At 36.6% G+C, this 25455-nt stretch overlaps 1 protein-coding gene across 4 annotated transcripts in view; it reads left to right on the top strand.

The window, feature by feature from the left end:
- RFC1 (replication factor C subunit 1) overlaps positions 1–25455 on the top strand; it is a 42070-nt gene that overhangs the window by 14618 nt on the left and 1997 nt on the right. For 3 of the 4 annotated variants that reach the window (XM_052780222.1, XM_052780223.1, XM_052780224.1), the window contains 19 exons: positions 8669–8898; positions 9629–9703; positions 11599–11676; positions 12537–12624; positions 12720–13021; positions 14148–14255; positions 14787–14966; positions 15284–15388; positions 16474–16867; positions 17596–17705; positions 19318–19432; positions 19894–19982; positions 21002–21139; positions 22210–22305; positions 22480–22578; positions 23020–23174; positions 23290–23407; positions 24383–24528; positions 24990–25203. In XM_052780222.1, coding sequence (XP_052636182.1) covers positions 8669–8898; positions 9629–9703; positions 11599–11676; positions 12537–12624; positions 12720–13021; positions 14148–14255; positions 14787–14966; positions 15284–15388; positions 16474–16867; positions 17596–17705; positions 19318–19432; positions 19894–19982; positions 21002–21139; positions 22210–22305; positions 22480–22578; positions 23020–23174; positions 23290–23407; positions 24383–24528; positions 24990–25203 — 2840 coding nt within the window. Of the gene's footprint in view, positions 1–6907; positions 6950–8668; positions 8899–9628; positions 9704–11598; positions 11677–12536; positions 12625–12719; positions 13022–14147; positions 14256–14786; positions 14967–15283; positions 15389–16473; positions 16868–17595; positions 17706–19317; positions 19433–19893; positions 19983–21001; positions 21140–22209; positions 22306–22479; positions 22579–23019; positions 23175–23289; positions 23408–24382; positions 24529–24989; positions 25204–25455 lie in introns of all 4 variants that reach the window. The other variant, XM_052780221.1, reaches the window with a different exon arrangement.

Raw genomic sequence — 25455 nt, forward strand, 5'->3', positions numbered from 1 at the left:
ACTTTTTATAGGGGAATAAAAAAGTGTCACTGTTACTTCCTAGGCAATACTAGCATATTATATACTTACGGAAATTGCTATACTTACACAAAAAATGGGTGAAGGTGATAAATAGAGCTCTATGTACCAGCTTCCCCCTGAAGTGTGTTATGAAAGGTCATTTGATAATATGTAGTTGAACCTTAAGGGAGTTTGACTTGAAATGCACTTCAAGAATGAGAGTATAGGTTCTGGCAGGAATCCTATGAAGAAGCAGGGACTAGTGTTGTAGAGGACAATGTAAAATGTGTTTAGGAGTGCGACTCACTAAAATTAATTTGGTTAAGTTTGGGAATACCAACAGTACAACATAAGGGTCCTGTAATGGTAAATGTGCTGTTGTACTCAAAACTCTTTAAGTGGTGAGAAGTGTTGTATAAACATAGTAAATGTATGATAGTATCTGGCTTCTTTGATCTGGAGCTACCACCCTGAATAGGGGGAGTAAGTGGAAACCAGAGGTGTGGATGAGGTAAAACTTAATCTTATTCTTAGAGGTGTTCTTTTTTCTTTTCTCTGCAAAATCTAGGATAACAGCAGTATTGAGAAATAAATGTGGTAACTTTGAATAAAAAATGAATAGGGTTCAATTATCAGAAGACAGAGTTATTACCTCAGGATTACTTGTCAGCCTATACTTCAAAACATGACAGGACATGAAATAAATTAATTACAGTTTAATCTCTCTAACAATTGCTGTTAGATTTTAAGTTTTTAATAATGGGCATGTTGTTGCCCTTACTTTTACAAGTATGTAGCCATCTTTTACTATTTTTTGGAAGTGTATTAGAAGGTGTTCTGGTCAAGCAGCTGGCTAGCTGTAGTACTGTGCTGTTCACTTGGTATGTTTGGATTGCAAAATGATCGTTTTAATTGTCAACTTATTTTGAGGAAACTTTCTGGAAAAATAATTTTCATAATGTACTTCATGCTTGTTCCTTCTTTAAAAAACGGCTTTTGTGTAAAAGCTATTGATTCTGTAGGCTGCTTTCAATATTTTAAAGCCCAAACTATTTTTTATCTGTTTAGAAAAGGAAATGGGTTTCTTTTCAAATAGAAAATTTTTTTGTGACTTGTTTTTTTGTTTGTTTGTTTTAATAGAACTGTTAGTGTTTGGGTGGTTAATGTGTATTGATTTTAATGGGAAATATAATGGCATAAAATACCATTTTTTATAAAAAAAACTGTAGGCATGTAGCAGACTGGACGCGTGAGCCTCTTAGAGGCATTGGCAGCTCCATGTGCTGTTACCCTACATTATAATTTAAGATGAAATGAATAATTTTGCCATTTAATTTGGATGACAGAGTTAATGCTTTTTAATCCCTTTTTTTGCCTGGAAAGCAGTATGAAGTGAATTCTCCTTTTTCTGGTAGCTGAATGCAGAAGTCACCTTGGATAAGTGTAGTAAATCTATTTTAAGGAACTGAGATGGTAGCCTTCATCTCAGTGTTAATCTGACTGCCAGATAGTTCTGTGGAGATACCTATTCTTGTAAGCATTATGTTCCTCCATGACTACAACAAGCACTTTTATTGGGGTTTCTTTCCCATTAGTGTTTCAGTTGAATTTTTTCACACTTCTAACAGTACAATGAAGAAATTGAATGTCCTTATTGCTGTGAACGAGCAGTGAATTGCATGTGTGCAGGCTATTTTTTCTTTTGTTACAGAAATACAGAGAAATATGCACACATTGTAAATCTGTTAAGTACCCTGAGCGTTTACATCTTGCATTTCTTGGCACTTAGTTGTATGTCTTCAATGTTGTGTGCCTAATCTTTAATGTGCATCTACATTATTTTCCAACTGAGCCCTGACTTATTTTTCCCACACTGATACATTGTTTGGCTCCTTATGCAATCAGTGTGGTGAAGTGCAAGAGGTATGTTTTGCTGGGTATTTATGTGCACATCAGAGCAAGGTGACATTAATGGTCGTGACACTGTAGGTAGTACAGGGAAGTAGAAACTGAGATCTCAAAAGGAGAGCATTTAGAATAGTACCGTGGAAATTGTAGTGTAGGGAACAGCCTTTCTCTTTTCAATCAATTAATGTCTGTTTTCTTTTCCATCTCCAGCATGATTTGTGAACCCTGTTGAAGATTAGGTAGATTAATTTTTTAATACTTAACCAGATTTTAATGTTTTTAGTCCTGTAAGTGCAAACAAATCTTACTACTACTGTGCTGTGTGCCCTACATAAGACAGCACATTTTTAAGGTAGGACCTAAGATCATAACGCAGAGGTAGTACTTAGTAATGTTTAGAGTAAAAATTTATAAAAATACTGACTCGTGCAGGTTATTTCTGTTTACAAAGTCACTATGCCATTGATAAAAAAGCAACACATTGTTCTTCATCAGTAATTCATATACTGTTATTGTAGGCATTTAAGCGATACGGATACAAATAACTTATTTGCAGGTAGCTTTGTGTTTTGGTGGGTTTTTTTTCCTTATGCCAGTTATGGTTCAGAGTTCACATTAATTTATTGGAGATTTTTAATGGTATAGGTATTATGTGGTACACCTATAATGTTGTAACTTGCTTTGTAATTTTTCAATAGCTAAATTTTTAAGTTGTAAGAGGTTTTTTTTTTTACAAGTTTCTTGCAGGTTTTTAATTATTTTCATGAAGCGTGTGAAAATGGATGACAGATTTTTCCACTTAAGTGTATACAGTGTTTTCAGAAGACAAAAGGTAGAATTTCAAAAGTTCTTGCAGTTCAGATTGTTAGCTGTAGAGCTTCTTAATTTAATTTTCTTCAATACTCACAAAAATGATCTTTGCTTAGAAATACCATAAACTTATTTTAACAATTCAATATATTGCATTGAATGATAAAATTGGGCAGGTGAAGTTGCCTAGTTCCCACTTTCCTGTATGAACTTTCTGTGACTGTAACACTTAATTTTTATTTATTTATAAATAAATGACTCAGTTAATCTGCTGGATTAGTTTTAAAATGTAAAAGAGGACTTTTTTTTTTTGAGACTAGTTAATTTTGTCTGAAACAGAACACTGTGTCCTGAGTGGCTCAGTAAGTTGAGCTGCCTGAGCTGCAGCTGGAAAAAATTTATACTTGCCTGGATTATTTTCAAGTTACTTTTTTCCTGTTTCATAATTATTCAGTTGGCATTACTGAATATTCCTATCATGCAGTAAACTTTAGGCAACTAAACCAGAACATGAAGTTTCATTGCATGGTGAGGATTTAGATCTGCTTTTGTGAAATAATAAAGCTGCTATTATGGTAAAAGTAACCAGTTCAAGTGAATAAAATTCTCTAGAATAAACTGCACATAGTTAATAGACTGATAACTTCTAATTGCATGCCAAAGTAATACACACAGAGGTTTCTATGGCAAGTGTATTTCATTTGGAAGGAGTTGCTATAATTGATGATTCTGCAGATGAAGATCATTTACTTCAGTTTAAATATATTCAGCCTTCTCATATATTTTAATGCTCCCCAGACTTCTTTCTAAAGATATCTTTAGAAAGATAAGTATACATATTTGACTAAGAATTTTATTCGGTATGTACTGGACAAAAGGGTATCAAAGGCTATGTAGTTTGGCACTGAAGTGTATAATTACAATTAGACATGGCAGTTATTGCATTGCGGTCTTGGATCCCAGAACATTTTTCTCTTAAAGTGAAAAATATGACAGAGGCAACTTCCTGAAATTATCTTTGATAACTGGAAATTCCAAATGTAAATTTGATTTCAGGGGAGTAAAGCTGGAAGAGTTCTGTAAGCTTAATATTTTTATAACAGCATGGAACCTTGACATGTCAATATAGGCAGAGTGCTAACAATTGTGGTTTAAAGTGCATGTTTGTAGTACATCTAAAATCAATTAGCTTGTTGAGAAATGACATAAAAAAATCTAAAAGACTGTACAGACCAGTTTTTGAAATGTAGGTTGCAACTACTGTGTTTTTAAATGAGGAGGAAGATGGGGGGAAAAAAATGCACTTTGCTAGTCATGCTTAAAGATTTACTTTAAGCAAAAGGTGAATACAAAACTCAATCCTACTAAGTGTTGGGACTGTTGAGTACTGACCAATGCATATTTAAAATAATCAAAGCCCGATACAATGACTTATTTTCATACATACACTATTTTCTCCACACTTGACTTTAGCTTGGACAGCAATACTTCCTGCTCTAGACTGCAAGTTCTTTAGGATAGGAACTGTTTTAAGTACTTGTGCAGATGTGGTGCCATTGAAACTGAAGAATGTCCAGAATATTGTCATTTTATACAAGTAATGTAGACTTAATGACTTTTGGATAGGATGTAGTCCTTTAGCTCCATATAGAAATCCTTATGTAATGGTCCACAAACACAAATTTAACATACGTTTATCATAATAAACATGAGTTGTTCATAACTTGTAGATGCCCTACCTATATTTGGAGTTGGTTTTATAACACCATAGTAAGAGGTTGTCTCTACCTTAAATATTTTGCATTCTAAACAGAATAGAAACCAGGGAATTGTATTCTATACTGATGAGGAGCTCAACAGCATAGAAATAATAAATGAAGGCAAATAAAATATGCTGTTCTGAAGGCCGAGGATCTGTCCTGTGCTGCTTGTTGCCATTGTCCCTTCCTGCAATAGATTGCTCCCTTTTTACATTGGCTGAGGTCATTCCTGAACCTGAGCTTTTTAAAATGATTTGAATTTAAACAAATGTTTAAAACAGCCTAGACAATTTTTATAGAAGTCGGTTAGGGAACAACTGCACGTGTTGCTCTGTAATCAGCTGTTGAAAGCTTATCGAGAAGAGGTGAAGATAGGAAAGAGGAAGAGGAGTAACAAACAGTTACAGGTGGGTTGCAGGCATTAGTTTATTAACCTAATTGTGCCACTGCAAGAACAGTATGTAGAATGAAAGCCAGATGTGCTTTAATATCATGGAATAGTTCTTAAAACCCACAGGATTTAACAGTTGTTACTCATTGCCAGGGAGGTTTGGCCTTGTACATTGCCTGGCATAACAGGTCCCTGCTTCATGTATAGTGTTTGCATCCAAAATATTTAAAAGCAATCTCCAGGTTGTCATGCCTGTCTGTTCCATTAATCACATGATTAGCTTTCTCTTTGTCACATCTATGTAATTTCCAGAAAACTCAACATACATGGTCTTGACTTGCGTTTTTAATTTGGAGCTAATCCTGAAAAAAAAAAAAAATGTGTATGCCCAGGGTATTTTTTCATGGTATAGCACACAAAAAAGCGTGTCTGTGTAAACAGGAAGTACTGTTCTTAGAATAGTCTTGTTCTGCTATACAAAGATTTTGCAAAATAAAAGTAATCCAGTTGATGATAAAATTGATTCCTGTTTCTTTGTGAAGTCCATGCCCCCATGTAAGACTATCTCAACTGTTCACCTAGCAATTGCTGTAAGAATGCAATTAATCTACAATTTTTATAAGCTAAAATCCAAATTTTCACTTTAATTTTCCTGCAAATTACTGGCTTGCTTGTATGAATGAGGATGCCTCTCTCCTTTTACAGGTCATGTGTTGAGAAACATTGACCTGAATAGTCCAGGTCTAGGTCCAAGAGGTCTGGGACTCTTGATATTTTCAAAATTGTAAATGAAGTCACCTTCATGCTTGTAAGGAAACTGAAAGTGTGCAACTGATGAACTTTGCTATTCACTTCTGTGGCAGTAGGCATGCATAAGCTTTCAAGGAAGAAGCGTTAAGGTTTTACTGAAAAAGTTGATGTTCTTAAGTACTTGGAATAAGGGGAGTGCCTGGAGATCAGGCAAATTTGTGATGTGCTTATGAATTTCCTGAACCTGGGATGAAACTGTAGCCTGAGTATCTGTCCCCTAAAGGATCCTTTGAAACACACGTAATAGAATCGGGGTCGTTTTGTTTCCTATTGACTCCTTTCATGTTCTCATTTTGCCTTTTCTTTATTTACATTTATAGAAACTGTTCATAAGTGCTGTGAGTCTCTTGTCCTTTTTCAGCCACTGCTTGCAGTCAATAAATGCTTCTAGTCCTGTTGTTTCTAGGAAGGACATAATTAAAGCAAAGCTCTAATTGTTGGTAATACTTAGTACTGGCATCATAAATGACTCAAATCCACATCCTTTTTAATTAAAACCTAATTAGATTTACTCTGATTCTTTCTACTTGAGAGAACGCAATATCCTGTTGTTGTTTGTTGTTTAAATGGTTGTGAGTGAATAATGGAAAAAAATCAATATTTCATGCAGATCTGATAACAATAGTGATGAGTAAAGATTCTTTTCTAGCATGGAGCAGTCTTTAGCTTAAGAAAAGCTGGGAGTGGGGGGGCAGAATAGCATTTGTATCTTCTTTCCAAGACAAATAAATGCAAGTACATCTACATGAACTGTTGATTTCTAGTAATAGGTACATTTTACTCCTGCAAATGTATTTTCTTGTTCACTGAAAAATTCAAAAGAAGCAAAAATATTTCTGAAATTAAGTTTGAGATAAGCAGTCTCCTATTCAGACTGTTGTAAATTAGGAGCCTAAAGCATCCAGTGTCCAAATCTCCCAGATATGTAATGGTTTGTTAGGTTGAACTAAATGGTAGCAAGAGATTTACTGCTGCCTAGGGAAAGTAAATCGTGTTGAGAATAGTAAGGCTTTTAGCTTTGTGGTAAAACTCGCTAGTGTCAGCTGAGGGCCTGGACTTGAATTTTCTCTTCCATATATTGCTTTGTGAATTGAATTGGCTAAAATGCCACTTTCTCATAGATAAATTTTTATCTTTAGGCATTCTTGATTTAACTGCTGAACCAATTTCCTCCCTTACAGACATATCTTTGTTTTATTTTTCTTTCTCTCTGAACTTTCTCTCCTAGGAATAGTCAGGATCCCCCTTTGTACTTGTTATATTCTACTTGGTAAGTGTTCAGTAGCAGAAAGTTCCAGCTGATGCCTAAAACACTCTTGTTACTACCATCTGTTGAGAAAAAGGTTAAACAGAAAATAATTGTTTCCCTCCACCTCTGTCTAGTATATAACAAAAATGATACATGACAGACATGACCTCATCTAAACTTAGGGAAGTGATTAAGAAAAACTTTTGTATGAAAAGAAATATGGGGGCTTAAATTAGAGATGACTGAAAAATAAATATATTTTTGTGATAATACTGTCAATTTAAGTTCAATTATAAAACAGATGCTTAGAACATTCTGTGTTTATGATATGTTGAGGGGAGTGTCTGAAACATCTCTATTTTGAGAAAAGTAAAACCAGACTTCAGTTAGAGGCATGCAAATGAGATGGCCTCTGTTTCTGTTCCTCTCAAGCCTTTGAACTTTATTCTTTGTGTCTAATGTTCATTTTGGGGATTTTCTTGCATTTTGCTTCTTAGCCCTTGCACACTTCGAGTTTTTTGACGAGTTCACAAAGAAAATGCTTTTATCACTAATCAAGAAGTTTGTCCAGTGATGTTTGTCTTCTGTGCTGTCATATTAGTCTAATAATTTGGGAATGATATCTGTAAGTTTTTGTATGCTTCAGTGATAGGGTTTCATTTGTCTAAGTGTCAGTAAGACTTCATGACATGACACAAAACTCTTTGAAGTCCCTGGTAATCTTTTTTGTCAATTGATTGAGTGGATGAAGAGTTTGGGCCCAGAATGAATACATGGATATCAAACCCTCTTCCTCTTTTTTTTTATTGCTGGGAAGACCACATCCTGGCTATTATAGATGAGTCCTAAAAGGAAAGATTGAGTGTTTGTTTAGTGGTCCGTGGGCTAATTCTTCATGAGACTGTATGCCACTCTTCCTCCTCCTTTCAATTTGAAAAATCTGTTTTGTATGCTGACCTCTTGTCTGATTTCTGTGTTCCGTGAAATGGCTGCATTTCTTTGAGATGGTTTTGACTGCACTGGAAGGAGAGTGTGTTTAAGTGCAGAAATGTAGAGGATGTAGAATAGCTCATAGCATCTCTGACTAAAAGGGAAAAAGTAAAAAATGGTGTTAAAGTGTTTCTGCTAAAACATTCATAAGCTATGAGCAGCACTTTAAAAATAATGAGTAAGCTTATTCAAGAAGCTTTTTGTAAATAAAATGTTCTAATATTTTTCCCCTGGTTTATAGTGTAATATTGAGAGATTCTTAAGAATATACAAGTCTACAAAGCCTATATTAGCTGCTCTGTTAATTAATACTATAAAGTAGTAAAATAAATGTGGCTTTGTACTTCACATTTTATGTGAAGGAAGAGTTGTGCTGTTCAATTTGATGTTGCATTAATTAAGGAAAGGGTTCAAATCTCAGTGACCTAGATTTTCTGTTTATCATCTTCCCTATGTAAGAAGGGAAGGCATTCTTTGCAAACCTCTCTAAATGAGAGGTAATGTATGAACATATGAACAAATATTATGTGTCTTTATTTCAGTACTCTATTCAGACTTGAGCTATGCTATTAAAGATGCTAAATACTATGTGTTATGCAACTCAGCCTTTTTTTCAAATAACTTCTAAATACCTGTAATATTTTCTTAGGATCTGAGTTGATGTCATCTGCCAAAATAGTTCTCTTGACAGTTCCATTATAGAACTTAAGTTCCATGTTCCACAAGTAATAGAATACTCTTCATGTTTAGATGAAGAAGATGACTTTGTCAATAAAAGAATTTCCCTGAAACCGAAGGAGAATGGGACATCAGCAATTGGTTGTCCAGGAACTACAGTGAAAAAGGAAGATGTAAAACCAAGAGCTAAAAGCAAACCATTATCTCCAGTGAAACAGACTCTCACCTCTGCACTTGATTACTTTGGGACAAGTAGCGTCCAACGATCAGAAAAGAAACTGGTAGCAAGTAAAAGGAAAGAAGTGAGTACTGATGATGTTCCTTCAGGCTACTTATGTGTCTGATAGCAGATCAAAATGGCTGGTTTAATGACTGCAAGGAGGTACTTAACTGCTTGTCCTACTTAATGTTACTTTTTAATGACCACTCAAGTATAAGTTCATTCTGATGATATGTGTAGGCATATCAAGTCCTCAAATGCAAGTTTAGAGTAGCATTTCCATGTTTGAGAAGGTAGCACAAAGTTGAAAGTAGTATTTTCTCTATTTCTTCTTCTCAAGTGACTTTTCTTAAAAATAAGTAGTCTTCTGAGATTAGTTAGTGGATGGGATAGCTTATAGTTGGGGGCAGAAGGGAGGAGGGAAAGGAAGAAGACTGTGTTCCCAAGCTTTATGGCACATATATTCATGGCATAACAAAGCACTAAATAAAGTGTGGAAGAAATAAAAAATTCACAATGTAGTTATTGATTTCTCTTTCAAGTGGCCAACTGTGATAGCTTCAGAGATGTTCAGCATTGTTGGAAGAAATGAGATATTTATATTATAGCATGGTTTTGTTCTGAATAGTAAAAAATCTTGAAAACAGCCTTGTTTAATAGTGTTGAAGTTAGAGAGCTAGGAATAAAATGCTGTGTGTCTTATTCCCAGTCCTTTTCTAGAAGTATACAAAATGAATCTGTACAGATTAAATTACTATAATTTACACAATAGTGGGGAAACTGAACTGTTGGTCTTTTTTTCTTAACTATAGCCTCCACAAAGCAGAGACAGCACACTAGATGATGAGGCCATTGCTAGGCAACTGCAGGTTGAAGAAGATTCAGAGGTAAAAGCTTTATAAATTTGCTGCTCTATGCCAAGAGCAGTTTGTTTAACTTAAATTGTTTTTCCTTAAGAAATTAGGATGGACTTCCCATGTATGCTATAAATAAGTGTAATAAAATTTATCTGTATACTTAACTCTTGCACATATGTGCAACCATAGTCACACAGTTATTTTTATGGGCATTATTTCAGTTATGTAAATAGAACATCTTAATCTATTTTCTGTCTATTCAGACTTTCTCTACCTGTGCAGTTGATGTGTCTATAATAATCTTGCTTTTCACACAGAATTCACTTTCTGCTTCCTCATGTTTTTGCTGTTGTAGTGTGGTTTTGTTTGTGTGGTTTGGTGGTTTTTGTTTGTGGTTTTTTTTTTCCATTCCCTGGAGTGAAAAATTAAAAGCCATTGCCATCCATGATTTGTTTCACTTATCTGAGTTTTCTTATAGTTGAGAAAAATGTCAATGACCCTTATGTGTATGTCTTAAATTTTCCTATTTGAATCAGTGATAATATGAGGGAAAGTTACACTTGTCATACATATTTACTTGCTTTTGGGAAAATCAGTTGATTTCCCATAAATTGGTAATATTGAGTATCATTCGAAACAAATATATTGTACGTGCAAAACTTAGTCTCATCCTTTATCCGCAGAGGTGTGATGAATCTAGCTTTAATCTATTAGGAAGTTAAACAACCTGTCAGGAAAAACAAGGTGTTGTCTTTCATTTGAACTGATCTTATCTATAACACTCTTGTTGTCTATATTTATCATCAAAGGAATGGTCTTTATTTCAGGTGTATCTGCCTCAGTCTGGTTTGCATTTGGTAGTCGCTACCCTTCCCCTTTCTCACTGTACACAGGGAAGATAGATGCATTTCATTGTTATGGGCACATAAAAATGATGCCTGTGGCATATTGGTTTTATAAAGTCATCTGTTTGAATCTTGTAGCATGGCATGTTGGACTTCAAGACAATTATGAAAGGATTTTTGTTGTTGTTTTGTTAAAACAATTGTCAATATTTATTGGTAACAGTATATGCTATTCAGGAATAGAAAAAGTTTTTTCCCTAAGGGGCCATATTGAATAGGAAAGGTAACTTGATGATCAATTATCACTTATTTTGTTAGGTGAAATAGAAATGAAATCAACCTGGTTTTGTTTTTTTACAATTAATAAATAACTTTCTCAGTTTCCATGTGCAGTATTTGTCCTTACTGGTGGTTCTGTCAAAGAAAATAAGTTTTTTGTAAGTAGAAATATTAAAAAATTAAAGTATATTTATTTCCATAAAGTAGACAACTAGCAACAAGAGCTGGGCTAAGGGCAGTAGCTAAATTCTCCAAAACTGCCAGAATTTTTTTCATATGATACATTGCTAGCAGTAAATGAGGATGAAACATTAATTACTGAGACATTGTAATACATAATAGGCATTGTTCCTACTTGTCTTTTGGGACTGCTTCTGGAAGTTTTCTAAAGCCAACAGAATGCATCTTGGTGCAAGCAGGTTGTTGTGAGACCCTGCCTTCAGGTTTTGATTGTTTATTAAATGAAAAGGATACACAACAATAAAAAATACGAAGGAACAGAAAACCTCTTTGAAAACAGATTATACAGGCTTATTAATGTTTCTAGTGCAAAAATCCAAACTCTACTTTTCTCACTAGACTTCAGTCTATCTTTTTGGGGGAAACAAGTAATTCTTCAGTGCCATTTCAGAAATTTATTTGCCTCTGGTAGGATGCACTTTTTCCACCTATGTGCTGTCTTATTTTAGATAAACTTTTTGTCTTGAACAGCAAATAGAGTTAAAAAAAAATTGTAGTAGAATTAAAACTTGTCAGACATGAGCCTAAAAATACCTTTCTTGCTTTTTTTTTTTCCTTCAGCTGGAGAGACAGCTGCATGAAGATGAAGAATTTGCTAAAACTTTGGCCATGTTGGATGAAACACCACAGAAGAAAAAGGTTGAATTATTTTTAAACTTTATTTTTTAGAAATTGTGTTGTTGGGAGTGTTCTTATTTAGACACCTAACCTTTGTTTTCAGTCTTCCGTACAAATGCATTAAAAACAGCAAGAAAGTATTTGCATGAAAATAGCATACTCACTTTTCATACTTTCTTCCTGGATTTTCCTTACTCAGAAAATATTGTCCTTCCTAATCGGACAGCAGGCATCATTGTATCTTTGTGCTATCTGCTTCTTTTGAAACAGGATTTTAAGTTCTAGTTCTAATCGAGTGAAGTGTGTTGCTGAAGACTTGTGCTTTAGATCAGCTATAGCTCCATTGGTTCAGGAGGACCAGATCAAATAAAATGGGTCAATGGCACAAGCTGGTGAAAAACAGTGGGAGAAAATGGAAGGAGGAGAATACTCTCCTTGCTTTGAGAGAAGAGGCAGGCAGGGATCATGAGTTTTGAGACTGATACCAGTGGTGGGAATCTTACCAGTTCTCATAGCTTGTGGTGTAAGGCACAGTAAAATATCTGCTGGGTTGTACGTCAAGGCTCTTAGAATTTAGGATTGGTAATTTGAATATAGCAAATACTAATACTTCTAGACTAATCAGTAAACCAGTTAGGGTTGAAATTTACTGTAAACTGGAAATTTGTCTGGCCTTTGACTTAAGGAATTTATCTGCATGGCTGAGTGCAGAATTTGCTCATTTGCCTGCCTTTTGATAGAGTTTTTATTCTGACTTGTGGTAGGGATCAGCTTTGTTAGATGTCATTCAGTCTGTTGTAGTTAGCAGTAGGGAAACTCGGGTATCTGGACTTAATGGTAGCTTGGGGCATGCACCTCTGACTTTGGCATTGTGTGTTTAGGCTCGGAAAGGTTCAGGAGGAGAGCAAACAGTATTGAGCATCAAGAGCAGTCCTAATGTGACAGAAAGATATAAGCAGTCACAAAGAGGTAGGACACAGAACACAGAAAACATTTCACCGATGTATAATATTAATGAGACACATTCTTACATAAGTGCTCTCCTCCCTCTGCCTCCTTTCAAGTGAAAGCAACAAACTCGACAGGTGAAGCAAAGAATTATGCTGCGAAGCAGCAAACTAAATCTGAACATTCAAAAGGCTCTCGTTTATCCCCACAATCATCTGATGGTAAAGTACCAAGAGACTTGATGGATAAGACCTTGCCTTTGAAACCTAGCTCTAAGCTTCTGTCTCTGAAACAAAAAGAAGAGATTGCTGAAAAGGAAAGAGGTGCTCAAAGTTTAGTATCAAAAGAAAAAACTTCTTCAGGGAAAGAAGAGAAGACAACACCAAAGAAGGAGAAAATTTCTCCCAAGAAGACTGAGGTAGGAGCTATCAAAATGAATTTAGTTGTCTCGGTGGAGTTTGCAGGAAAATAGTTTTCATTTATTATTTTTTATGTGTCACTGTTGTAACTTGGTACTTTGAATCTTCTGGGCAATTTTAAAGAATTTGAATTCTGGTAAGTCTTTAAGTTCCTAGCAATTGTAAAATTATAGGAAAAAAAATTAGCTAGGAAAGTGTAAATTAAATTCATGAAGGAACTGAGAGTTCTTTAATGCTCATTAAGGTATGCATGTACACTGCAAAATCAGTTCAGTACTTTTTCATGTTTAACTTTTCTGAAAAAATGCAGAATGCAGGAATTCTGACACTTATCTAGTGAGTGAAAGCTTACGCTTTATGTTAGCATGGTGACCTTGTGGATCTATACTGCTGTTAGAATGACAAATGGCGGTTTGTTTTTTTTTCCCCTCCCTCCCTAGTCTCCTGTTTCTGAAGTATATTTCTTAAAATTGATACAGTATGTAGGACTATAACTTAGTTTTCTTTTAACTGTCTGATTCAGTAACTAATTATTGAACACGCTGGCAGTTATTGGCAACCTTGAAACATATTTTTCCATCATAAAGTACAAAATATCTAATTTTGACACTTAAATAACAGTTGTAATTGGGAGGGAGAGCCTGCAACTTTTTTGGAGGTCAGTTTTAAATAATTTTTTACTGATGAAAAAGCTTAAATGTCTCTTAAAAGTAGAAATACTGTGAAGTAGACTTTATGTAAGAGTAGATCTTGTCTATACCTGATCATCATACTGAAATAAAATAGTATGTGAATTTATAGCAACAATTTATGAATTAAGTGAGCATGTATATGTGGAATACACATGAATCTACAGAAACTTGACAATAAAAAATGGGTACATATTTTTTTAAACTCTCAGGTGAGTTTTTGAAATCTTTCTAAAAAGAACAACAAAAAAATACCTCAACGCAAGCACCAAAACCAGAGCAAGCTTTGGTATTGTATGGTAATAGATTAAAAACAAGTGTTAGAACTTACTTTTCCTTTGGTGCATAAAAATGTCTTAAACTGTGATGCTTGAGTTTATTTGTTGTTTTTATATATGTAATTTGTGTATTAATTTTTTTTCCCCTCCTCCCCAAGTCTGCAAGTCCTGAGGACTCTGAAAAGAAGCGAATCAATTATCAAGCCTACCGAAGCTTCCTTAATCGCGAGGGTCCAAAAGCACTGGGTTCCAAAGAGATACCTCGGGTAAGTTTCGCTACAGCAGAATTCTATATGTAGAAGTGGAGTGTATCAAACTTACTGTTATAAATGACCTAACAAGTATCAACTAAACTGTTTAAAAACTGGTATTTTTTTTCGAATAGGAAGTATGTATTGGAAAAAGCTAAATTGTAATGCAAAGCAGTGACTAAATGTCAGGAAATGTATTAAGAAATTAAATTCATTACTTGGTTTATGAAGTCATGATGATGAAAAATAGTTACTGGCCTTAAAATTGAAGATTGCTGTCACTCATTTGACTGACGTGCTATGCTTGAAGCACAGAGTGTTATGAGATGATTGATCAGGTAAACAATGTGTGAAGTTTTGTTGGTAGCTATTCTTTTCAATGGTTTTTGAACTTTTAGAACTATTACCTAGCTAGATATGATAGGCTTATTTTTAGAGTTTCATAGGGTACTTGACATGGTAGGGTGTTAAAAAAGCTTATGGTGAAGAGGTATTTGGTAGAATTGCATCAGGTAACAGCGTTTTCTGCAATGCTCTGGTTCTCAGGGAGCTGAAAATTGCTTGGAAGGCCTGACATTTGTAATTACAGGCGTACTAGAGTGTATTGAAAGAGATGAGGCCAAGTCTCTGATTGAACGTTATGGAGGAAAAGTAACTGGCAATGTCAGCAAGAAGACAAACTATCTGGTCATGGGGCGAGACTGTGGCCAATCTAAATGTGAAAAGGTGAGTGTTCCTGTGCCTGAGCGAAGTAGAAGCGAAACTGTGAATTGTTCATACTTAACTGTTGATGTTTAGTATCTCTGCCAAAAGGAGGCAGTAATACCAATAAAGTGCATGTTAAAAAGCAAACGTTGCCTAATGTTTTAGGGCTTTGTTCCATATTTTTTTATGTATGTACACACACCCCTCCACCCTCACCCCCACCCCCCCACCTTTTTGTTGTTGTTGTGTTCCTAAACATAGTCTTTAGTGGAAAGCACTATGAAGTGAATTATGTAAATCCTAACTTCACTTGACTTTAATTCTTACTTTTGCTCCAGGCATCAACTTTAGGGACAAAAGTTATTGATGAGGATGGCCTGTTTGATCTTATTCGAACTATGCCAGGCAAAAAGTCCAAATATGAGCTGGCGGCTGAAACAGAGGTTTGTTTATTATAAACTTAGGGGTTGGTTTGTCTTTTGCTTTGGTTTTTTTTTAATTGAAAGGGGTTTTGGTCTTCTGTTCCAGTAATAGTAACCCTACAACTGCCAGTTTGACCTTCTAGGTTAAAAGTATTGAAAGTGAAAATTTTATCTGTTTAACACTTCTACTTGGGAGCTATAGGGTTCCCCCCCCCTTTCATTTTTATACTCTGACATTATTCTGTATTTTAGGTATCTGACTGAGGGGGTAATTGTATCTACTTAGATGGTTTCAGTTTTAAACTTTTGAGTACTTGTTTATTCTTTGAAATAAGTAATTGTGACTGATACTGTGTGGAACCCAGACAGGCCCAATATAAAATTGTACTGTAAACATGGGACAACTATATGTAAACCATGTATATGCAGATCAGATTTTGTCTTTATGTGGTACTTGAACAAATAATATTAAAGGTAACAGGGAATACTGTAAAAATGGTAGCAAGTTTTTTATGCACATCTAAATTTAGTCTGTAGTGGCTGATAAAATGTTTTTTAAAATCTCTGTTAGTTCTAGCATGTTGTGCATTCAGTATAGCTGTTGCTTTGGTACTTCTGATGTGGCTAGACATGAATTGTTGCATGTAAAGATACTATTGTTGTCTTAAGGAAAAGCAACTCTAAGCTTAATAGCTAATTACTTTCACTCCCTTTGAATTGTTTTGGGTTGAAGACTTTCTGGAAGTGTTGTTTTGCAAGAGCTTCATGGCTGTCTGGCCCACTTGTTCCAACCTGACAGTTATCAGTTGTGCATTGTTTTTTTTTAATGACGCATCAGGCTTCGTGAGTAAGGAGACTGCTCTGAATGACCAGAATGTTTCCTGCCTCTCTTTTGTGGGTCGTGCTATAGAACCAGGTGGAATTGTGTTTAACAGTGCTTTATTTTTCAGAGAGGCATCTTTCTTCTCTTGAAGCTTTTTTTATCAATACATAAGCTTTGTTACTTTCTTAAGCACTTCTGTACATGTGTTCAAAGACAGCTTGTTTATTTACTGTATGGGTTTTTTGAAATTTCCCTTTGATTTTCTTACCTTTATTTTCCTAAGGCAAAGAAAGCAGAGTCAAGACCTAAAAAGACACCACAGAAAGCTGAAGCTGGAAAAAGGAATTTTAGTCCCTTCAAAAGGGAAGCTGATAAAAAATATAAGTCTACTCCTGAAAAAGGAGATACCGTCAAATCTGTTAAGAAGGAAACCACTGCTGTTCGAAAGCTTATGGACTTTAAATGGCAGACTGTAGAGAAGAAAGAAGCCCCCAAACCTGAGGGGAACTTAGTTTCTGAGACTAATGAAGACGGAACAGAGAGATTGCTATGGGTAGATAAATACAAGCCCGTATCTCTTAAGGCAATAATTGGACAGCAGGGTGAGCAAAGCTGTGCCAATAAACTGCTCCGATGGCTCAGAAATTGGCACAAGAATACCTCGGAAGATGGACAAGGTGACCAGCACAGTTAACTTTTCTCTGTGTTCTTCCATGCCAGTCACACTGCTTGTGACTTGTGGTAATCTCTTAAATGTGAATGTTTTCCAAAAGAAACAAAAATAACCTAGGAGTAATGTATAAAAAAATGGCCTTGCATTCAGCCTACTGAATTCTTTCTCACCAAGAGAAATATTGGCCAGTGCTAACCTGTCTGTACACATGGTGAAAGTACAGGATAGCAACATGTCTAAAGGGCTTTGGTCATGCATGGGGAAGGGATGAATTGTTGAGGTCCTGGTTCTGCCTGACAAGTAGTCCATGTCATGTGTAGTGCGTCATCCTATAGAAATTTTTTCTGTGTTCAAAATAGCATTTAAGTTTCACTTCAACCATAGTGAGGTTTTTCTCTGTGGTGGGTTTGGGGTTTGGTTTAGTTTGTTTGGGGTGGTTTTGTTGGTGGTGTTTGTTTGTTTGATGATTGAGTTGTGAGGAAATTGCTGAAATAGTTGTATTATATTAATAGCACTTTTGCTATTTTTCAGTTTAGAATCACTGCAAGTCTTAAACTAAGATGGTTTAAGCTGCTTTTCCCCAAATGGTTAGGATGTAGATGTGTATGCATTTTTTGATATTTATATCAGGCCTTAAATGAGGAAAAACTCCAGTGATGTTTGATATCTTTAGAAGTATGCAGTTTGTTTTGTAATACATACCTAGGTAAAACCTGGAATCTTCTTTTATAGCAAAGACCAATAAAAGTGGAGGCAAAGATGATGGTACTGGTTTTAAAGCAGCATTACTTTCTGGTCCGCCTGGAGTTGGTAAAACTACTACAGCTTCTTTGGTTTGTAAGGTGAGTTCATACTAACAGTTGTTCCCAGCACTTTTTGTTATATATTGATTCAATATCTGGTTACAGATACAATGTGGATATCCTCTAAATGACCAGAGTCTGCTCCCAGCCTAGTTCCACCTGCTCAGAACAGGGTTACAGGTGAAAATATGTGGATGTTTAGATACCTTTATCAGGTCTGGGGCAAGAATGTAGCAAGGGGTGTCTGCATTTTTTTCTGTTGTATTGAGAGGAAGCATATCACAGTACATTGAAAAGTTGGAAATGGTTTTCAAGAATTGTGAGCATTCAGCACTAGTTCTACAAGTCAGAAAATATTTGTGCTAAATTTAATGGGAGTCTAATTCTGGCAAGCTTTTTGAAAGTTTCTATGACAGTCTTGGTCATGGTTTTTATATATCTATACAAAGGTATCTTTCCCAGACTCACTCTAAATTCAATACTACTTTAGGATGAGAGACATTGACAGGGCTATGTGTCCATTTCTAAAGCTGAATTTAGAAATTAGTTTTTCCCTAACTTTGCTGGAACTCTGTGTTCCACTAACTGTCATGAAAATCAGCTGAGAACTAACTCCATGTTGTAGAAATACCATTAAAGGTAACTTTATTAATAGTGTTGTTGTATCAAGTTACAGATTATTTTTGTTGTTCTTTGACTTGCAAGAAATATCTTAGAATATGATACTACCAGCTTAGAAGGGTTGAAAACTATCGTCAGCAATCTGATCTTCGAGCTGGGAAGGAATGATTACTTACCTCAGTATTTCAGTTGTATAGAGTAACTCCCAATATCCCCTGTCCTCACCACAGAGCTTTGTGCCAACAAGCTGGTGCTGCACCCAAAACTAGACCTGCAGAAAAGCTGGATGTGCTGACTTGGGCTCACTTCTGCACTAGCATGGCCTTTTCTGCTTCTGGTTTCCAACCTAGCTTGCTCACAGCTGCTTCAGGTCTCTGCAGAGCATTTTTCACTGTGCTCCACAGGAGCAGCCAACAAAACTGGGTTGTTCAAGCTGCAAGAACAAAGCTGTGTGCAGCTCGCTGCGGTGCTGTGGCATGTCTTTGGCAGGGGAGTTTGCTGATAAAGGAGCAACTGGTTTAAGTTCTTTCAGGGACTGACATGCAGCCCAGACCTGTTCTGAAGTGTTAGGATGGCTGGGGGAGCGATGTGTTTCCTAGCTGTTAAATAGTTAAAAGCTGCTCTTCAGCTTTCAGAGGCATGTGGCATGTTTCTTGTCCTGAGTTTTTGTGCACAAGACTCTGATATGCAGCTGGAAATACCATGGAGCTTAGCCAGCCTTGGCTCATAGTTCTGTTTCAGTCCCTCGTGGCAGTTCTGTTAATCCTTCAGAACTAAATCTGTGCCACTGACTTTCCTGACGTACTCCCCCTTAAAGTTCTCTTTTGGGCATGTCTGTGTCTGGTTATAAATATTTTTGGAGTGTGAGAGAAAAGGAGTATAAGAGGAAAAAGGAATGAGCCACAAATTATATGTGAAAATGGTGTTGTAAGAACTTTCTTCTGGAACTCTGAAATACTGTTTCTAATTCTGAGCATGCATATGCTCTTTCACTGATCTGTGTTCTCATTTTTTTGTGTGTTTGGACTAGGAACTGGGGTATAGCTATGTGGAGCTGAATGCCAGTGACACTCGCAGTAAGAACAGTCTAAAGGAAGTAGTTGCTGAATCACTTAACAACACCAGCATCAAAGACTTCTGTTCTGGTATGTCTGTTGTTTGAAGGAGAATTTTTGTTGTGTTAGGAGTCCAGTTACAGGAGGGACAGAGCTTCCTTATTACACAACAGTGTTAGGAATTTAACTTGCTCATCGTGTGGAAGGATCCGGTTCTAATAAGGATGGCTTCATTTAGTAAGCTGTTCTATTTCATCTCTAGTTGTGGAATTAAATCCTGCTATCAGTAGAATTAGTTGTTAATCTGCACAAACTACTCAAGAACTCTGCAGTTGCTCTTCTGTTGCATGGGACTTGTTTCTTAGAAAATGACATGAGGTTATAGTCAGTTCTATTCTGTCAACACAGATTCATGTGATCAAGTGGCAGAGCAAGAGGTTCACTACCACCTCAGTTGTCTAGGATGGGCTTACCTAACCTATAAAGCATTGGGTAAAACTCAAGACCCTATTTTATTCCCATCTCATTTTCTTGTCCATATTCATTTTCAGGCACATCCTCATCAGTTAGCGGGAAACATGTATTGATCATGGATGAAGTGGATGGTATGGCAGGCAATGAAGACAGAGGAGGGATTCAGGTGAAACTGCTATAGTTATTAGCTAATGCCATTGCTAAGAGTGCATACTATATACAGCACAAAATATTTCAGGCCAGTCTACTGTCCTCAACCCATGGTCCACAGAAGGTCTTTGTAGAGTACAGTTTTTGACCTGTTTTAGAAGTCTTTGTGTAAGAAGAATTACTCAGAGAGGGGGGAAAAGATAATTCTGTAAAAGAAACCTGGATTGACAAACTTGAGTGTGCACTTTAAATCTTTATTCTTGGACAGGTGAATTTATCCTCGGGTCTCTGCAGCTGACATCTACCTGCAGTGGGAGGTTGTAATCAGACTGGGACAGTTACTCTCTTCAGTAGGCAGTAACTGAATAAACAATGTGGCATAGGAAAACACTTTGTTTTCCTTAGCAGCTCCACTTTTGGCTTCTGAAGATTTCCTATGGTCACATGCAATACTTTGACAATAAAGGGCATACAGATCTTTAGCTCAGATGCAGACATTTACATTGCAGGAATATGAAATTGAACTGAATTTCACTTTCATTAGACCAGGCAGTTTGTTCTGGTAAGCCTAACAATGCTGAAGCCTCAGGGTTGAGCTCCTTGGATGGGGAGGAGCTGATCTTTTTACTTCCTGCTTCTTCATGGTTTGTGGCAGGGTGTGGTCAGAAAGATGTGTGCTTCCTCTGGGCACAGGCCAGGTCGAACTGGCCTTTGGACAAATGAATCTAGTTCTGCAGGTGGACAGCTCTGCTCTGGACTATTGATCTTAATTGCTTCGTGAAGAATGGTCTAAACATGATTGCTGGAAGTGGGTAGACAGCACGTTTATTGCAGCTGAATGGAATAGCAGGTGGAAAAAGGAGAGGGGCTAGGTTTTCACTGTGTGGAAACATGATTACAGTAGGAAGAGTTTTATAGACTTGCATCTATCAGGTCTGATTTAAGGCAGGGACTAATGCTGCTTGGTATGACACTTTAAACATTACTGTTCTCTGAGGTGTCTAATGTGATTGTTGTAATGTGTTTAAATCACAGGAGTTGATTGGTTTGATTAGAAATACAAAGATACCCATCATCTGTATGTGTAATGATCGAAACCATCCTAAAATTCGTTCCTTGGTCCACTACTGTTTTGATCTTCGTTTTCAGAGACCTCGTCTAGAACAGATTAAGGTAAGGAGGCTGTGGTTGTATGGGCCGCACTGAATTACCATCAGTAACTTCTGTCTTCGTGTGGGGAATTTATACAGAATTGGAACCACCACTTAAAAGTTAACTGATCACCTCAGTGAGTAACTCTGCTTTTCAGAATGGATTGTCTTGAGTTTTTCCTTCCTGAAGAATGAAGTATCCCAAAGTCTTTCAGATTTAGAAGTCTATCTTAAATATATCCAAAGATTTTTTTTTTTTAAGGATCATGCACTTTTTTTTTTTTTAAACCAATGACAAGGGATGACTTATGTTTTTGAGAGAAAATTTAAGTTATACATGCTTTAAAAATCCTAGAAAAATAATGGTAATGCTCTTTCATAGATGTGTCAATGTGTTCTGTAAGTGTTAAAGGATTTTAGTCATGGGTTTCTCTAGGTTTGCTTTATTAACAACTCAAGAGTTGGGTCACCACCACAGTGAATGGCAAAAGATTACTCAAAAACACCTTCTATATATATACAATTTCCAAAACAATATGCAATTGATAATTTGTCAAAAGAAGTTCTAGGCGTTCTTCCGTGAACTCTGTTCTCTATTCTCCAGTGGTTTTAAAAGTCCAGTACATTTTCCTGTCTCAACTTGTCTTGTCCCGGTTCTTCTGAAGTTAGTGGTCGTAGGCAGAAGGTCTCCGGTCACCACAGTCACTTATCTTCTTGCACACCAAAGATCACCTTTGAATTTCTGAAAATCGCTCAGGTTATTCTATTAATTCATCTTACTCTAAAGTTAATTACTTATTCTTATGTCTTAGATCTAAGATGTATGATCCTTCTTCTGTTGATTCAGCTTGACTGGGTTTTAAGCCATCCATGGTGAGGGCTACACATGGGACAAATAAGCAGCTTATGCATATTGTTTTATAAGCACCTGCATTCTATTAATCACATCTAAAGCAATCTCAAATCATTAGTTATATGTCTAATATGAATAGTCTTAGAAACAATGAGGCTTAAGGCCTAGTTCCCTTTACAGTAAGGGGAAGAATTCACAGGAATTCTCTAGTGACAGTTTCTCAATTATGTGTATTACAGGGTGCCATGATGTCTATTGCGTTTAAAGAAGGTTTAAAAATTCCACCACCTGCTATGCAAGAGATAATCCTGGCAGCAAATCAGGACATCAGACAGGTCAGTGCCAATTCAGCATCAGTATCCACCCAGAGAGCACGTCACGTACAAGTCCTTGACTTCAATGTAGTATTTGGACAGTATTATTTCAATGTATAGAGATCAGGCTGTTTTCTGCTCGAGTCTTCTATTTAAATGCTCTTATGCTACCAAATTGTCAATTTTGTTCTTTAGGTTTTACATAATCTTAATATGTGGTGTGCGAAAGATAAATCATTGACTTACGATGAGGCTAAAACGGATGCCAGCAGAGCCAAAAAGGATCTCAAACTGGTAAGCGTAAAATACTGGATTGGCTTTTACTGCCATATTCCAATATAATCGCTAGGGTTTATAAGCATCTTCTGAACTAAAGCACTGATAGCGTAGATGCAGGGAGTTGTCAAGACTTGCCACAAATGGTTGAAGGGCAGTAAATCCAGGACTGAGTATATATTTTGATGTACTGGTCTCTTAGATAATTTGCAATTACGAAGCTCATACTTATCATCCCAAGTCCTTTATTTAGGAGATAATTCTCTTAATATTGGAAGTAAAACTCAATTCTCAAAACTGGTAAAGCACTAGGAAGAAAACACTGAACATTGAACTTGTACTAGTGAGTCCAGATATTGTTGGGTACTATAACTACAGTAATTTTGTTGATACTGTGCTGGGTCTTATTGTTTGTGTTGACCTGCAACCCACTGACTTCTTGAAATATCATTTACTTAGGGCCCTTTTGATGTTGTCCGGAAGGTTTTTGCTACTGGAGAGGAGGCTTCTCGTATGTCTCTTATAGACAAATCGGATCTTTTCTTCCATGATTATTCCCTAGCACCTCTCTTTGTCCAAGAGAACTACGTACATGTGAAACCGGCCGCTGCTGGGTAAGTTATTCCATACCCTAAATTGACACAGGCTTTCATGTCGGAGTTACACTAGACTAAAACCTACCTGGAATATTTCTGCTTTGTAATACAGTCAACTTTGGTTTTTTTCCAGAGGAAATCTGAAAAAGCACTTGGTCCTCTTGAGTAGAGCAGCTGATAGTATATGTGATGGTGATATAGTGGACAAACAGATTCGTAGCAAGCAAAACTGGAACCTTCTTCCAACACAGGTGAGCACTTGACACTAATTTTACATGCTTTATGGTTGTCCATTGTAAAAGACTGATCCCTTGAAACTGATGTTTCAGTATAATTTTATGACCTATGTAGTTCATACTTCATGTAGTACTCTCTGTTGTGCCGGTGAGTAGAGCAGTTTCCCATATTCATACTGTTAAATCCACTCTGTATCATGAAATTAAGTCTTCTGAAACTTTGAAAAGCTTGACCCTTCTTTAAGAAGCATAGGAGCACATGGCACATATCACTTCTGACATGCAGTTACAAGCCTACTCAGTTTTATTTATGTGCTTTCTATCCTAGCCTTTCACCAGGCCAGTATTTCTCCCAAAGCACAGAGGACTGAAGCTTCGTCACTGTAACTTCTTTTAATGATCACTGAAACATTGACAAGACTTGTGCTTAAAGGATTATGACTAGCATCAGAAAATGTATCATAGATGAAGTCGGAAGGGACCTCTGGAGGTCATCTAGTCCACCCCCCCCCCCGCTTAGTGCAGGTCCACACAGATAAGTTGCTTAGGAACTTATTTAGCCGAGTTTATGTAGATTTGTGGTGTTCTTTGGAAATGTCTCCTTCACCATCTCCATCTGCTGGAGACTACAGCACTTGTGTGAAGTCAGCTGTTTGTCTGACTGCACTTTAAAATGAGAAATGAATAGGCTTTTTTCTTTTTTTTTTTTTTTTTTTTTTTTCTTTTTAAAAATGGCTTTTAAAACCCAGGTAATTTCACAGGTATTTTAGAACATGGTAACAAATATGGTGGTACAAGAGATGAAGCTGTAACCTAAAAGGGGTTGAACAGAAACAAGCAACCAAGAAAGAGTTCTCTTAAAACAAGCTGTTTCTACTGTGGAACCATATTGTCTGCATGAAAGGGGGTAGTCAAGTAGGGTAGTACATCATGGTCTCAGTGAGACTAATTCATTGTGGTTTGAGTTTGTCATGTGTGTGACTTTTTCAGGCTATTTACGCAAGTGTTCTCCCGGGGGAGCTGATGAGAGGTTACATGTCCCAGTTTCCTGTCTTTCCCAGCTGGCTGGGGAAATTTTCATCCACAGGCAAACATGATCGTATCATTCAAGAACTGGCAATGCACATGAGTCTCAGGTAGTACTGACATTCCTCTTCTGGCTTATATTAACAAAGAGATTTAGTTCTCATGTAGTTCATTACCTACCATTAATTCCTTGCTGTGCTTGGTACAAACTTAAGTGTGTATTCTGTGAATATTCTTGTATGTTTTTGGTGACACTTTCTTAGTGCTTAATCTGGACAACAGTCAGGCTGCAAACACTTGATTAGTATAGTCAGCAGTACTGTGACTTTTTTCCCCCTGAGGTTGTTTCTCAGTTAGGGGTGTGTTTCCCCAGACTGTTCGGTGTTTGGATACCTTGCACTGGGTTATCCCTAATGCAGGTATGGCAAAAGGAATGGCATGGTACAACTTGCAGTTAACCCTTAAGGCAGCTGATTATCTATTTGCTGAGGGCCTACCTACAGGTTGCCTGCGTTTAGAAGTGAGTGGTGGTGGTTGTACAGATTTACTTACTTCTTTCAATTTGACAAAGAACCCAGACGTGCAAGAGGACAGTAAATATGGAGTATTTGCCGTATCTGCGGGATGCGGTTGTCCAGCCCTTGAAAGACTTTGGAGCAGATGGTGTACAAGAAGCTATAACGTTCATGGACTCTTACTGCTTGATGAAAGAAGATATTGAAAATATCATGGAAGTAAGCACGTGGGGAGGCAAACCCAGTCCTTTTTCAAAGCTGGATCCCAAGGTAAAATTCACTAGTGAATTTTTTCCTTTTCTTCCATATCTTTTAAAGAGAAATCCTAGAATAATAGCTATGGTATGGATGTGTGCTGGAAGGCTGAAGTCAGTGCAGCTGCAAATGAATAATTTTATTAACTGTAGTTTAATTAATGGTAGTCTTTGCAAAACAGATGTCAAACATACTACTGAAGGTTTCAGGGGTATGTTGTAAAAGATATGCTGTGCTTCATTCAGCAGTCTTTTACCTGTTGTTCCT

This window comes from Harpia harpyja, chromosome 2 (assembly GCF_026419915.1).
Source record: "Harpia harpyja isolate bHarHar1 chromosome 2, bHarHar1 primary haplotype, whole genome shotgun sequence".
NCBI lineage: Eukaryota > Metazoa > Chordata > Aves > Accipitriformes > Accipitridae > Harpia > Harpia harpyja.